The following is a 12,843-nucleotide window of genomic DNA, read 5'->3' as shown; positions in this document are numbered from 1 at the left end:
CTCACTGTCCACTCTGCCTGTCAAAAAAAAAAAAAAAAAAAAGAATTGTTGGAGCACCCAGTGGGTGTCTGGAGAGTTGGTTGCTGGTAAGAAAAAGACCACGTTTGGTGCCAGAGAGCTGAGGAAGCCTTCCCAGGTCGAGGGTTAGAATGGGGGGAGTTGAGAGTCCCGGGAAGATTGAAGCCGCAGCGTGAGCCGCAGCGTGAGGAGGCTGGCGGTGGTGGTAGCCAGTGCCCTCCCGGACGGTGCGCGCGGTGCCCTGAGCGCTGAGCCCCGCTCCCAAGCCGCCCCCACCGACAGCACCAGCTAGAGGGAGGAGCGGCTCTGTTAGAGTTCTCTGCTCAGCTGCATGATTGGGAGGCCAGATTTTTTTTCATTTACCTCAATGATTTCCACTCAGGAGGGATGTAGGCGCTGGGGTCCCCACCTGCGATGCTGGCGCCCGTGTCAGCACCGTCGGAGTCGCGGCTGCCGGCTTCCTGGGCAGGCAGCACGAGAGCCCAGGTGGGGACTGGGCCGGCGCTCCTGGCTCGGACCTGGCTGTTGGGCCATCTGGGGAGAACCAGCAGATGGAAGGTCTGTCTCTCCTTCCCTCTCTCTGCCTTTCAAATAAATAAACTTTTTTTTTTCTTTTTTTTTTTTTCTTTTTTTTTAATTTCTGTTCCTGGCTGGCGCTGTGGCTCACTAGGCTAATCCTCCACCTGCGGTGCCAGCACACCAGGTTCTAGTCCCGGTTGGGGCGCCGGGTTCTGCCCGGTTGCCCCTCTTCCAGTCCAGCTCTCTGCTGTGGCCAGGGAGTACAGTGGAGGATGGCCCAAGAGCTTGGGCCCTGCACCCCATGGGAGACCAGGAGAAGCACCTGGCTCCTGCCATTGGATCAGCGCGGTGCGCCGGCCGCAGCAGCCATTGGGGGGTGAACCAACGGAAAAGGAAGACCTTTCTCTCTGTCTCTCTCTCTCACTGTCCACTCTGCCTGTCAAAAAAAAATTTCTGTACCTACATAATAGGGGTATTATTTTTCATTTTTTTCTTGAAGTTTCTGTTGTTAGTTGAGCGTGGCCTTTGGTGGCCTCTGCAAGCTGTACGATTTAAGGGGGTCTCCCTCAGAAGTTTGGTCGTTGCCAGTGCTGGTGTGCCCAGGGCGGGGCCAGGCCGGAGCCGGGGGCCCTATCTGGGTCTCCCACGGGGGTGCAGGGGCCTGGCACTCGTGTCGGCAGGGAGCTGGATCCAGAGCCGAGCGGCTGCCCCTGCAGTGGGGCTGGGGTTTGTGACCCAGCAGGTGGGACATGCACATGCCACGGTGCCGTGCCTGGTCGACTCCCAGTTCTGCGTGCAGTGCAGCTTCCTGGGGAGGCGGCAGGGATGGCTGAAGTCCCTGGGTCCCTGCCACCACCTGAGAGACCCAGAGACAGTCCCAGGCTCCTGGCCTCAGCCTGACCCACTCTGGTTGTCGCAGGCGTTCGGGGAGTGAACCAGCACGCGGGAGATCTCTGTCTGCCTCTGCCTTTCAAATCTCAAGGGGCTGGCACCCATGTGGGCACCGGTTCTAGTCCCGGCTGCCCCCTTCCGATCCAGCTCTGCTGTGGCCTGGGAAAGCAGGAGCAGATGGCCCAGTCCTTGGGCCCTGCACCCTCACGGGAGACCAGGAAGAAGCACCTAGTTCCTGGCTTCGGATGGCGCAGCTCCAGCCGTTTCGGCATTGTTAAAGGGCGTTGCTGGCCTCTAGCGAGAGGGCCTGTGGATGAGCGCGATTGCCACGTGGAGCCACAGACGATTCTCGCTGTTGGAATGGTCCTGGCTGCGGTGTTTGGACCGGCAGCTTTGCCGTGATGCGGAGGCGCCGTGTTCTGTAGACAGCGTGCTTTGAGTTTAGGTCGTTGCCAAGCTGGTGATGGGTGGCCCAGGCCCCAGAGTGAGCGTCAAGACCCCAGCTCAGACTGCCCAGGGCTTCCGTGCGTTACCGAGGTGAGCTGCGTGTCAGGTGGCCCTGCCCAGCCGAGGGCCAACACGCGTGTTCTTAGTGTGTTTAAGGTGGGCCGGGCTGAAGTCTGACCCTCGGGGGTGTGCGGTTTTGATGCAGGATGTTTCCGTGGGGGGGAGGGGGTGTCAGGAGCAGCCGAGCCCGCAGGTGGTGGTCTCGGCCGTGACGTGTCCCCCAGAGCGTGGCCTCGCCGCGCTGCAGTCTGCAGGGGGATGAGTGCAGACACAGTCACGTCGGCCGGGGCAGGCCCCCACCCCAGTCCCGTGTCCACCGGGCGAGGCTGCCGTGAGCCGGGCAGCACCAGTGGCTCCGGCGTCCCGTCAGGGTGCAGAGGTGCTGAGCTCTCCGGGGTCCCTGACTTCGGAGGGCTCCACCCACCACTCCCAAGCGTTTTCTCAGCCCACCCCACGTCCACTCTTGACGTCTGGCAGTGGACCTAGGGAACTGCTGGGCAGTAAAATGGTTTTTCTTCAGCAAGAGGAGATGCGAGTTCCCTCAGCCTCCCCCACTTTGGATCAATGTTAACGCAGACAACTCTAGGAGAGGGGCTGGCGACGCCGCTGCCTGCGGCTCCAGCATCCATGTGGGTGCTGATCGGAGTCCCCGCTGATGGCCCAAGTGCCCGGGCCCTGCACCCGCATGAGAGACCTGGAAGGAGCTCCAGGCCCCCAACTTGGCCCAGCTCAGCCCCAGCCGTCGTGGCCATCTGGGGCGTGAACCAGCAGATGGAAGATCTCTCTTTTCCTCTATGTAACAGACTTTCAAATAAAAACCTTAAAAAAAAAAAAAACAAACTTGAGACACAGTGTGTGTTTTGAGCCACTCCTGGGGTTGTCGAATGGCTCCCGTGTGCCCGTGACAGCCCGGTGTACCTGTGATGGCCCTGGTGTACCTGTGACAGTCCCAGTGTACCTGTGACGGCTCCCGTGACCCCTGACAGCCCCAGTGTACCTGTGACGGCTCCCGTGACCCCTGACAGCCCCAGTGTACCTGTGACGGCTCCCGTGTGCCCCTGACAGCCCCAGTGTACCTGTGACGGCTCCCGTGTGCCCCTGACAGCCCCAGTGTACCTGTGACGGCTCCCGTGTGCCCCTGACAGCCCCAGTGTACCTGTGACGGCTCCCGTGTGCCTGTGACGCCTCCCGTGTGCCCCTGACAGCCCCAGTGTACCTGTGACGGCTCCCATGTACCTGTGACGGCTCCCGTGACCCCTGACAGCCCCGGTGTACCTGTGACGGCTCCCGTGTGCCTGTGATGGCTCCCATGTAGATGCTGACAGCTGAAACAACTCCAAGGCCCCACCCACGGTTTCCTTGTTCAGGGAAAGTGACCACTCCGGAATAACTCCACCCACCTGAACAGGAGGCTCCAATGGGGACTGTCACAAACCCTGTTTGCCCCTGGGGAATGAAGAAGGCGTGGCCTGGGTGAGTCCCAGGGCCCAGGTGTGCTTGTCTGGGTGTACAGGTGACCGTGCCCAGAACGCAGGCACACAGGACCCCCGTGTCTCCGTCCTTCACACGGGCACCTCAGGACGGGAGGAGGGGTGTCAGGCCCAGGACTACGCAGGGGAGGGAAAGCCGGCTCCAGGTCGTGGACTCGGCACTTTTCCAGGGCCTGAGCTGGGCACCGTGGACGTCCATCCTCAGCCTCCTCCATCCATGCGGCATTGCTGGGCACCCCTGCCGCAGCTGGGAGCAGTGAACAGCCCCAGGGTGAGTGGGGGGTCCCCAGCGCTGTGGTCCCCCATCCAGGAGGACCCACAGCCCTGAGGCTCAAGCCTGAGACGCAGACCCAGCTCCTGGGCCAACAGGAAGCTCCTTGGGATGGCCCCACCGCCCTCCGGTCCTGGGCAAGTGGGCTTGTGTGTCCACCTGCTGGTCGGTCCCATGGTCACGAGCACCGCTGCCGTGGGCGCAGCTCACAGCCGCGGGAGCTGTGCCTGGCTGCAGCAGACCCCGGCTCAGGACCGGTTCCTGGGACACCTCTGCCTCTTTGATTGTTCACTGGCTTTGGTTTTAGGTTCACGTGGGTGAGGAGGCATGCCACACCAGGCTTCCACTGGGGGGCTGCCACGGGAGGAGGGGCTCCCCAGGAGCCTGCCTGGGGTGCAGGGAGGGGCAGGGGTCCCCTCAGAGCCCCCCACCTGCCCCGGAAGATGGCTCCCGTGGGTCTTCTCTGAGGTGCAAGCCGAGGGCAGTGGGGCTGTGTGCACCTGGTTTTGGGGACCTTGGGTCATGAGGAAACCAGTACTGTGTCCCCCATGCTGCACACCAAGCTGGTCAGCAGGGACCCTGGTGAGGGGCCCCCCACCCAGGCAGGTTGACCATCAAAGACTGGCTCTGGGGGACCTGGAGACCCCAGGGCTGAACAGAGGGAAGGGGCCAGGCCCCTCTGTTGATGAACTGGGGCTGCACCCTGACCTCTGCCCTGGCGGGGTCTGTGTCTGCAGGCCGCAGGCCCCTGGACTCTCCCAGGGCTCCCTGGGGAGGACGCCCAGAGGGCAGACTCCAGGGGCTCTGAGGGTGGGTCTTTTGGGGCCTGTGCGCAGCTGGGGGGGGGCTCTGTCCTCACACAGGTGCTCAGAGGGTAAGCAGGGGGTGTCCACGCTGCCCACCGGCTTCTGGACTGTCCTTGGTGGAGTGCCCACTCCCCAGCACAGGCTCCCCGGCGCTAGATGGGGGGGGGACTGGGGCCCATACTACCCCCACCCCGTTCGTGCCCCTTCCCCACAAAGACAAGCGGGCATGGCTGCCCTCGCCTGTTCACCGGTGCTGATTGGACAGCCGAGCACGCAGACACACCCGGGCCACTGTTTATTGAGGATCACCAAGAGGGCACCCAGCTGCCGCGTGGTGTGGTCAGTGCCTCGCCACGAGGCTGGACAGCTCAGAGTGTGGCAGAGAAGAGGGAAGCCAGGGAGAGGGGGCGGGGGAGGGGCAGTGACCACAGCCCCCGGCGTCGGGCTCGGGGTCCGGCGCCCCGCGTCCGCAGCCGCTTAGCCAGACATCTCCTCACGCTGCTCCTTGTTCCTGCGCACTTCGGCCGCGTGCAGCTCCTGCGGGAACAGGCGGGGCAAGAGGGGGCTGGGCGGCACCTAAGCCAGGTGTGCAGGCTGCACCCCAGTCACTCGGCCTCCTGGGCTGGTGGGGGTGGGGCGCAGGGCTGGGGCGCCCCTACCTGTAGCGCGTCCCGGGATGCACCTCAGAGTTACTGAATGTCCGCACTTACCACGGCGGGTATCCACCGCGTCCTTGCGGGCCGCATTCTCGCCCCGAAGGAGGCGCCCTGAGAGCCTGCGACTGCGCCTCGGACCCCGCGCCTCGCCCAGCTCGAGACCCCGCCCTGGCCCCAAGCCCCGCCCCAGGGCAGGCTCCGCCCCCAGCCCCACCCCAGGGCCGGCTCCGTCCCTCGGGACTCCGCCCCAGCCCCGCCCCAGCGTGGGCTCCGCCCCTCAGGGCCGGCTCCATCCCACAGGGCTCCGCCCCAGCCCCGCCCCAGGGTGGGCTCCGCCCCCAGCCCCACCCCAGGGCCGGCTCCGTCCCTCGGGACTCCGCCCCAGCCCCGCCCCAGGGTGGGCTCCGCCCCTCAGGGCCGGCTCCATCCCACAGGGCTCCGCCCCAGCCCCACCCCAGGGCCGGCTCCGTCCCGCAGGGCTCCGCCCCAGCCCCGCCCCGCTCACCTTCTCGCGCAGGCGCTCTCGCAGCGCCGCCAGGTGCGCCTCGCGGATCTCCTTGCTGAGCTCCATCTTGTGGTTGAGCTTCTCGCCCGCCAGGCGGCTGAAGTTGCTGCTCTCCTCCTGCGCCTTGTGCAGCACCTCGCGCTGGTGCTCGCGCCGCTCCGCCAGCTGCTTCAGCACCTGCGCCTCCTGCGTCTGCGCGGGCGGCGGCGGCGGCGTGAGCCCCGGGGCGCCGGGGGCCCCCGCAGACGTCGCCCGTCCCCCGTCCCCCACCCCGGCCTTCGCTCCTGCAGGGTCCGCCCCGGGCGCCGCTCGGAGCCGATCCAGGGAGGCGCTCGCGGGGGTGCAGGGTCCCAGGGCTGCCCGGTGAGCCGCGAGAGGACCGCCCGAGACCCCGGCTGCGGGGCCCTCTGGTGAGCCCCAGAGGCCTGGGTGGAACCTACGCGCCCGCGCTCGGCCCGGAGCCGCCCCCAGTTCTCCGGGGCCGATGCTCAGGGTTGGCCCGTGGGAGGCCTCGCTGCCCCCAAGGATGCCCACCCAGGGCCCTCTGGGGACCCCGCCCGGCCCTTGCTGCCCCTCGGGAAGAGGTTCGAGCCGGCAGCAGCCCTGTCCGCCCCAGACTCGCGCCCTGACCACGGGGACTGGGGGCGCCTAGCGTCTCAGGGCCCTGGCCGCCTGCATCAGAGCCAGGGTGGGCAGGGGCGCCTTGCCTTCCGCCTCTCCTCGGCTGCCTCCAGCCGCTTCTGCAGCTCCTCCAGCGAGGTGTCCTTCCTCTTGGGGGGGGAGGAGAGCACAGGGCTCTCAGGGGACAGGTCGGAAGGGGACTTGAGGATGACCTCGAAGCTCTGGCCAGAGGCCCGCTTGTCCAGCTGCTTCACTTCCATGTCTGCGGGGCAAGACCAGAGGGGACCTCAGGAGGCCTGGCCCAAGGATGGGGTGGGCTAAGAGGTGTGCTCCCCGCATAGCCCCCCCAGGCCTGAGACCCCAGGACTGCCCCCTCCCCAGCCAGGCCAGGGGGTTCAGAGAAGCCAGGAGAGGCAAAGGTCGAGGCGAGGGCAGGCCCTGGGCAGCCAGGACACTCACCCCCATACTGGTAGATGGTGTTGGGGTGCGGCTGCGGGGAGAAGCAGGAGCAGATGAGGGACAGCACGGACAGCTCCTTCATCTTCTCCCTGTAGGCTGTGGGTGTGGCCAGGGTGAGCCGGTGCCTCGGTCCCCCAGGACCCCCCCCCGCTGGTCTCGCTCCCATCCCTGCCTCTGCGGGGCCCCTGGGGACACGGGGGTCTCTCCTGCCTCTGCCCCACCCAGTTTCGCAGCATTTCTGCCTGTCTCACATTGCCGCATCCCCGGCGCCCCCTGCCTGCCGTGTCTGTGTACTCCTCCCCAAGCTCCTGAGTTGGAATCCTGACCCCAGGTTATGCCTGGGGCGGGGTGGGTTGTGAGGTGCAGCCGCAGGAGTGGGGTCAGTGCCCCTGCACAGGGGCCCCTGTGAGGACACCGAAAGCAGGCGCCACTCTGAACCGGGAAGAGGGCCCTCACCGGACGCCGGATCGGCCGGGGCTTCTTTATCTGAGACTCCCAGCCTTCAGAGCTGTGCCCAAGTCAGCTACAGCGGCCGCCCGCTGGGCCCCTGGGTCTCCCCGTGTCTCTGATTCTCCATCTCAGGGTCTGCCTCCTGCCTCTCACTGGCCCGCTCGGACAGACAGCAGGAACCCACAGGAGGGAAGGTCCTGCGATGCAGGCCTGGGTGAAGCCCGCAGGCCCCTGCCGGTAGCGGGACCACGGGAGAGAAACGGGCAGGCCACACTCCCTGGCGCCCGGAGGCGGGAGCTGTCCATTCAGCACCAAAGCCGCCCTCCTGCCTTTCAGAAGAGGAGGTGGGGTGGGCCTGATAACTGCCGCTGAGGAGGGGGAGGGCCATCCACAGTGGACATGTTGGCCCAAATCCTGGGAGCCAGTCACCCCAAACGCTGACCGTGTGCTCTCCCACCATTCCAGAAGCTTCCAAGGATGAGACTCAGACCCATGGCCTGGCCATGTGGAGGGGCAGGCTCCGCTCTCCTGGACACTGCAGGAGGGAGTCTGGCCTCCCCGGCAGGGAAAGCAGGCAGCAGGCCAGGGGCAGTGGAGGCTGGACAGGCATCTGGGAAAATGGACCCAGTGTCACAGAAGACGAGGCTTTTAAAATCACGTTACGTGCGACTGGAAGCCTGCCGATGTGCACAAGGAACACAGGACAGGCTTGACCAAGCCCCTCAGGGGAGCCGGGTCCTGCGGCCGCCAGGGTGGATGCTGTCCCTGCCAGACCACCATCTCCCGGAGGCCTCGGCTCTCTGGAGAGAGCATCACCGGGTCCTGGGAGAGCTTTGGCAGGGAAGATCAAACTCTGGTCTTGGTCACGGAGGGAGGTGTAGGGGGAGCAATGGGGGGGCCTCACAGGAGGCTTCGGCCTGGCTTGTCGAGGCTCATGTTTTCAGAAGCAAACTCTGCTCATCCATTGCTCGTGCTGTAGAGGTTAACGACAGAGAAGCGGGGGAGCACACCCCAGGGTGGGATGACGGAGGCTGGAGTGTAGGAGCCAGCTGTTCCCAGCAGCAGCTCGGGAGACCCCCGGGCGGTGGCAGCCCTGCCGCGGGGGCCGCAAGAGGGAGTCTGGGTGGGCCAGACACAGGAAGGGGGCACACAGCCCTGCAGGTGTCACACAGCCAGCACCCAGCTCCCTCCCCCAGCGAGCCCTTCCAGGCCCAGAACCTGGGACCTGAGCGCTGCTCCCAGGCCCTGCCTGCCTGGCTGCAGGTTCATCACAGGGGAAGGGGTCCCCTGCCAGGTAGCTGCCACCGCCCACACAGGAGCCAGCCGCCATTCAGGGACGAGGGACAGGGACAGGGCTCTCTCAGCTCATGGCCGAAGGCACAAGTGTCCGCGGTTCCAGACTTGGGCCTGCTCAGAGTCCCATGCCCATCAGGGGTGCCCTGGCTTTGCTCTTTGCAAGCTGAGGGCCCAGGAGGAGCTTCCTCCGGAAGACGGTCCCGCAGGGAGGAAGTGCGGGGGAGGCCTGCTCTGTGGCATGGCGGCAGGGGGCACCTGGAGGAGGCAGGGCAGCGAGTGAGGAGGTGGCGTCTGGACAGCCTGAGCAAGGGCTGGTGGGGACGGGCCGGCTGGCTGCAGTGTGCGGCAGGCGGCTCCACCTGTATGTCCAGGGCCAGAGGAACTTAAAGGACACGACCGTGAGGGGAGGAGGACAAGACCCAGACGCAGGCCGCTCTCCTTAGACAGAGCTTGAGGCAGGGGAGCCCCCCCCAGGGTCCTAAGGCACCCCTGCCCCACAGAGTCCCTCTTCCTCCCCTTCCTCCCTCCTCTCCGGCCCGCCGGGTAGTGGTTAGGGCCTCAAAAGCGGGCATAAGGGAAAGGCATCAGGTCAGTGCCCACTGCACCCTCTTCCCAATGGAACCTAGGCCCTGGGCACCCCTTTTTCTGCACAGGGGGAACAGGGGCTCAGAGGGGGCAAGCAGCCCACAACAGCCCTAGCCTGTGTGTGCCCCAGGGAGGCTGCTCAGGGACTGGGCCTCCGCCCCCTCTCCTGCAGAGACTTCAGAGAGGGGTCCATCTAGACCTGGGAGGGCAGGGGCACAGATGCCCCCTCACCCCTGCTGACAGACACCTGGCTGCCCCTTGCGGGCCAGAGGCGCCTGGGACAGAGCTGGGAGCAGAGCACACGGGGAAACCCTGGTTGGATCTGCCTTCCTCTGGGGATGTGGGTGCTGGGCAGGGAGAGGGCACCACCTTTCAGCAAGAACCCGGCCACGTGCCTTTCCTTCACCATCTTTCTGCACTCCGAGCAAGGCCAGGGGCCTGCCCTCCCTTGCCCATCCAGATGGAAATGTGTGGACACTGAGTATCAGCCAGGACCTCCCTATGTGGGGAGCAGAGGGGCAGCAGGGCCAGAGAGGGGACAGAGCTAAGGGCCAGAGCTGCCCTGGGGGCAGGGGCCAGCCGGCTGGGGGCTGGGGGAGGGAGCGGCCCAGGCCCACCGGGTGGGGGAGGCGTGGCCGCTGGTGGCAGGGCGGGGCCCACGTGGGGATGGTGAGAAACGGGCCAGCTGGGGAGAGGGGCAGCAGCGACGGCCCCGAGCCCTCGGACGCTGGATGGCGTGGACGAAGGGCGTCCCACGCGGGCGGGGAGGGGTGGGGCTGCTGCCTAGGGCTGTGGGTGGGCCCTGGCCCCACGATATGCAGGGGGGATGCCTTCCGCAGCCGCCGCTCCCCCCTCGGAATCTCGCGGCGCCAAAGACGCGCGGCCAGAACGATGGTCCCCTCGCCACCCTCCCACCAAGCTCCCGCCACCCACGGGCGCTCCGCGGCCCAGGCGGGGTCTCCTGCAGGGGTCCCCCCCCTGCCCCCTCCCCGCGAAGGCGCGGTCGGACCGAGGTCTGAGGTCGTCCGGCGCTGTCACGAGGTCGGCCCCGCCTGGCGACGTGCAGGGTCTGGGAAGGAGAACCGAGGCGGTCCCCGGCCCAGCGCCAGGCGGGATCGCCCCGGGAAGCCCGCAGCGCCTACCGGACATGGTGCTGGCCATGGTGCTGACGGCGGGCGCTGCTGCGGCCGGAGAGACGCGGGCGGCGGCCGGGGCTGCAGTCGGAATTGCTGCAGTGCCGGGGGGAGGAGCAGCGCGGCGGCGGGAGGCGGAGGGAGAGAGGGAGGCGGAGAGAGAGAGGGAGAGGGAGGGAGGGGGAGAGAGAGAGGAAGAGGGAGAGAAGGGAGGAGAGGGAGAGAGAGAGGGAGAGGCAGAGAGAGAGGGAGAGAGACAGAGAGAGAGGGAGAGAGACAGAGAGAGAGGGAGGGAGGGAGAGAGAGGTGGAGAGGGAGGGAGAGAGAGGGGGAGAAGAGAGGAGAGGGAGAGAAAGAGGGGGAGGGAGAGAGCAAAAGGGAGAGAGAAAGGAAGGGGGAGGGAGAAGAGGGAGAGAGAGGGAGGGAGAGAGAGAATGGGGGAGAGGAGGGAGGGAGGGAGAGAGGGAGAGGGAGAAAAGGGAGAGAGAAGGGGGGAGAGGGAGAGCGGGGAGCCCAGGAGGTGGGAGACCCACAGCCGGGACTCCTTGCTCCCTCCCCCCACCCCCAGCTCTGTGCCCCTTGAGCGGGTGGTGGGCCCAAGCCCCAGGATGGGGCAGCCGGGCAGGGCAAGCTGGGCTGGAGGCCCTGATCTCTGCCCCAGACCACAGACGCCTTCAACGGCCCATCCTGGGCAGAGCAGGGTGTGGAGGAGGTGCTGAGGCCCTGGACAAGGGCCTGGGAGAGATGTGGGCAGGGCTGGAGCTGGGTGTTTGCATTTGGTGCTTGGGGCCCTGTCCTGCCCCCACCCCAGAACCCCAGGGACACAGCCTGCAGACACAGGACCTACGCAGGAGCTCCTGGCTCCTGGCTGCAGCCTGCTCCAGCCCTGGCTGTTGTGGGCATTTGGGGGCTCTCTGTGTCTGTCTTGTTCTGCCAATCAAAGAAGTGATCCCGGTTAATATGTTAAAGACAAGCTTATTATTATTTTTTTGACAGGCAGAGTGGACAGTGAGAGAGAGAGAGACAGAGAGAAAGGTCTTCCTTTGCCGTTGGTTCACCCTGCAATGGCCGCCACGGCCAGCACGCTGCGGCCAGCGCACCGCGCTGATCCGAAGGCAGGAGCCAGGTGCTTCTCCTGGTCTCCCATGGGGTGCAGGCCCCAAGCACTTGGGCCATCCTCCACTGCACTCCCTGGCCACAGCAGAGAGCTGGCCTGGAAGAGGGGCAACCGGGACAGAATCCGGCACCCCGACAAGACAAGCTTATTTTTAAAAGCAATAACAACAGGGCTTTCTCTGGCTACTCAAACATTTTGGAGGGATTCAAAGCAAGGAAACGTTCTTTGCTGCTGAGATGAGGGACAGGAGAGCAGCTCCCAGCCAACGCCAGCAGACAAGGGGACGCCACTCCCAGGCCACCAGGAAGTGACTGCCAGCAGCGGGACCTTGGGAGCAAATGTTTTTAGAAATTTATTTTATGTATTTGAAAGGCAGAGTGACACAGAGAGGGAGACAGAGTGAGAGAGATCTTCCACCCACTGGTTCACTCCCCAAATGGTCGCAGGAACTTTCTCCAGGTTCCCCATGAGGGTGCAGGAGCCCAAGCACCTGGGCCATCCTCCGCTGCTTTCCCAGGTGCATTAGCAGGGAGCTGGGTCAGAAGTGGGGCAGCCGGGACTTGAACCAGCACCCATGTGGGATGCCAGTGCTGCAGGTGGCAGCCTGTTAGCCAACATGGCCGGCCCATGGAAGCGGGTTTGTCCCCAGATAACTCAGCTCAGGCTACAGCTTGGTTTTAGCGTTGACATGCTCAGAACTGTGAGCTAATAAAAGATGGGGTTTTCAACCTTTTTAAAGATTTATTTATTTAAAAGGCAGGGTGGTAGAGAGAGGGGTCTTCCATCGCTGGTTCACTCCCCAGATGGCTGCAACAGCCAGGCCTAGGGCAGGCTGAAGTCAGGAGCCAGGAGCTTCCTCGGGGTCTCCTACATGAGTGGCAGAGGCCCAAGCACTTGCGCCATCCTCCGCTGCTTTCCCAGGCCATCAACAGGGAGCTGGATTGGAACAGGAGCAGCCGGGACTTGAACCAGCACCCATATGGGATGCCCAGCACAGCGTGGCCCTGGGTTGCTTGGTTTGTTTTTACTTTTTAAAAATGTCATGTTTGGACCGGCGTGGTGATGTGTAGTGGGTTAAGCTGCCGCCTGTGGTGCTTCTTCCAGGTCTCCCACGTGGGCGCAGGGGCCCAAGGACTTGGGCCACCTTCCACTGCTTTCCCAGGCCACAGCAGGGAGCTGGATCGGAAGAGGAGCAGCCGGGACTCAAGCCAGCGCCCATATGGGATGCTAGTGCTGCAGGCGGAGGATTAACCTGTGGCACCCACTTTTCGTGAACTGCATCTTTACAGATCAAATCTGTGCAGTGATTTCCTGAAACCAAGCCGGCCCCTCCAGGAGGAGTCCGGTGGTCAACGCCCGGTCACCAGCAAGCACCCGTCAGAAGCCAGGACCAGGTCAGCACAGGAACCAGGGGTAGGAGCAGACGCCTGGGGCCAGTGGAGCCCTGGAGCCGCGTGCACCCGCTGGGAGCCCTCCTCGCCGGGAGCCGCGTGCACCCGCTGGGAGCCCTCCTCGCCGG

At 65.1% G+C, this 12,843-nt stretch overlaps 1 protein-coding gene across 1 annotated transcript; it reads right to left on the bottom strand.

Moving 5' to 3' along the window:
- Nucleotides 1–4,784: 4,784 nt before the first annotated feature.
- On the bottom strand, nucleotides 4,785–10,430 carry STMN3 (stathmin 3). The gene is made up of 5 exons (XM_051829122.2): nucleotides 10,217–10,430; nucleotides 6,744–6,839; nucleotides 6,371–6,546; nucleotides 5,664–5,855; nucleotides 4,785–5,039 (listed from the first exon to the last, which is right to left on the bottom strand). The coding sequence occupies exons 1-5, from the start codon at nucleotides 10,233–10,235 to the stop codon at nucleotides 4,980–4,982; spliced, it is 543 nt and encodes a 180-aa protein (XP_051685082.1). The 5' UTR covers nucleotides 10,236–10,430; the 3' UTR covers nucleotides 4,785–4,979.
- Nucleotides 10,431–12,843: the final 2,413 nt, after the last annotated feature.

This window comes from Oryctolagus cuniculus, chromosome 11 (assembly GCF_964237555.1).
Source record: "Oryctolagus cuniculus chromosome 11, mOryCun1.1, whole genome shotgun sequence".
Lineage (NCBI taxonomy): Eukaryota > Metazoa > Chordata > Mammalia > Lagomorpha > Leporidae > Oryctolagus > Oryctolagus cuniculus.
This window is presented reverse-complemented; position numbering and strand designations above follow the sequence as displayed.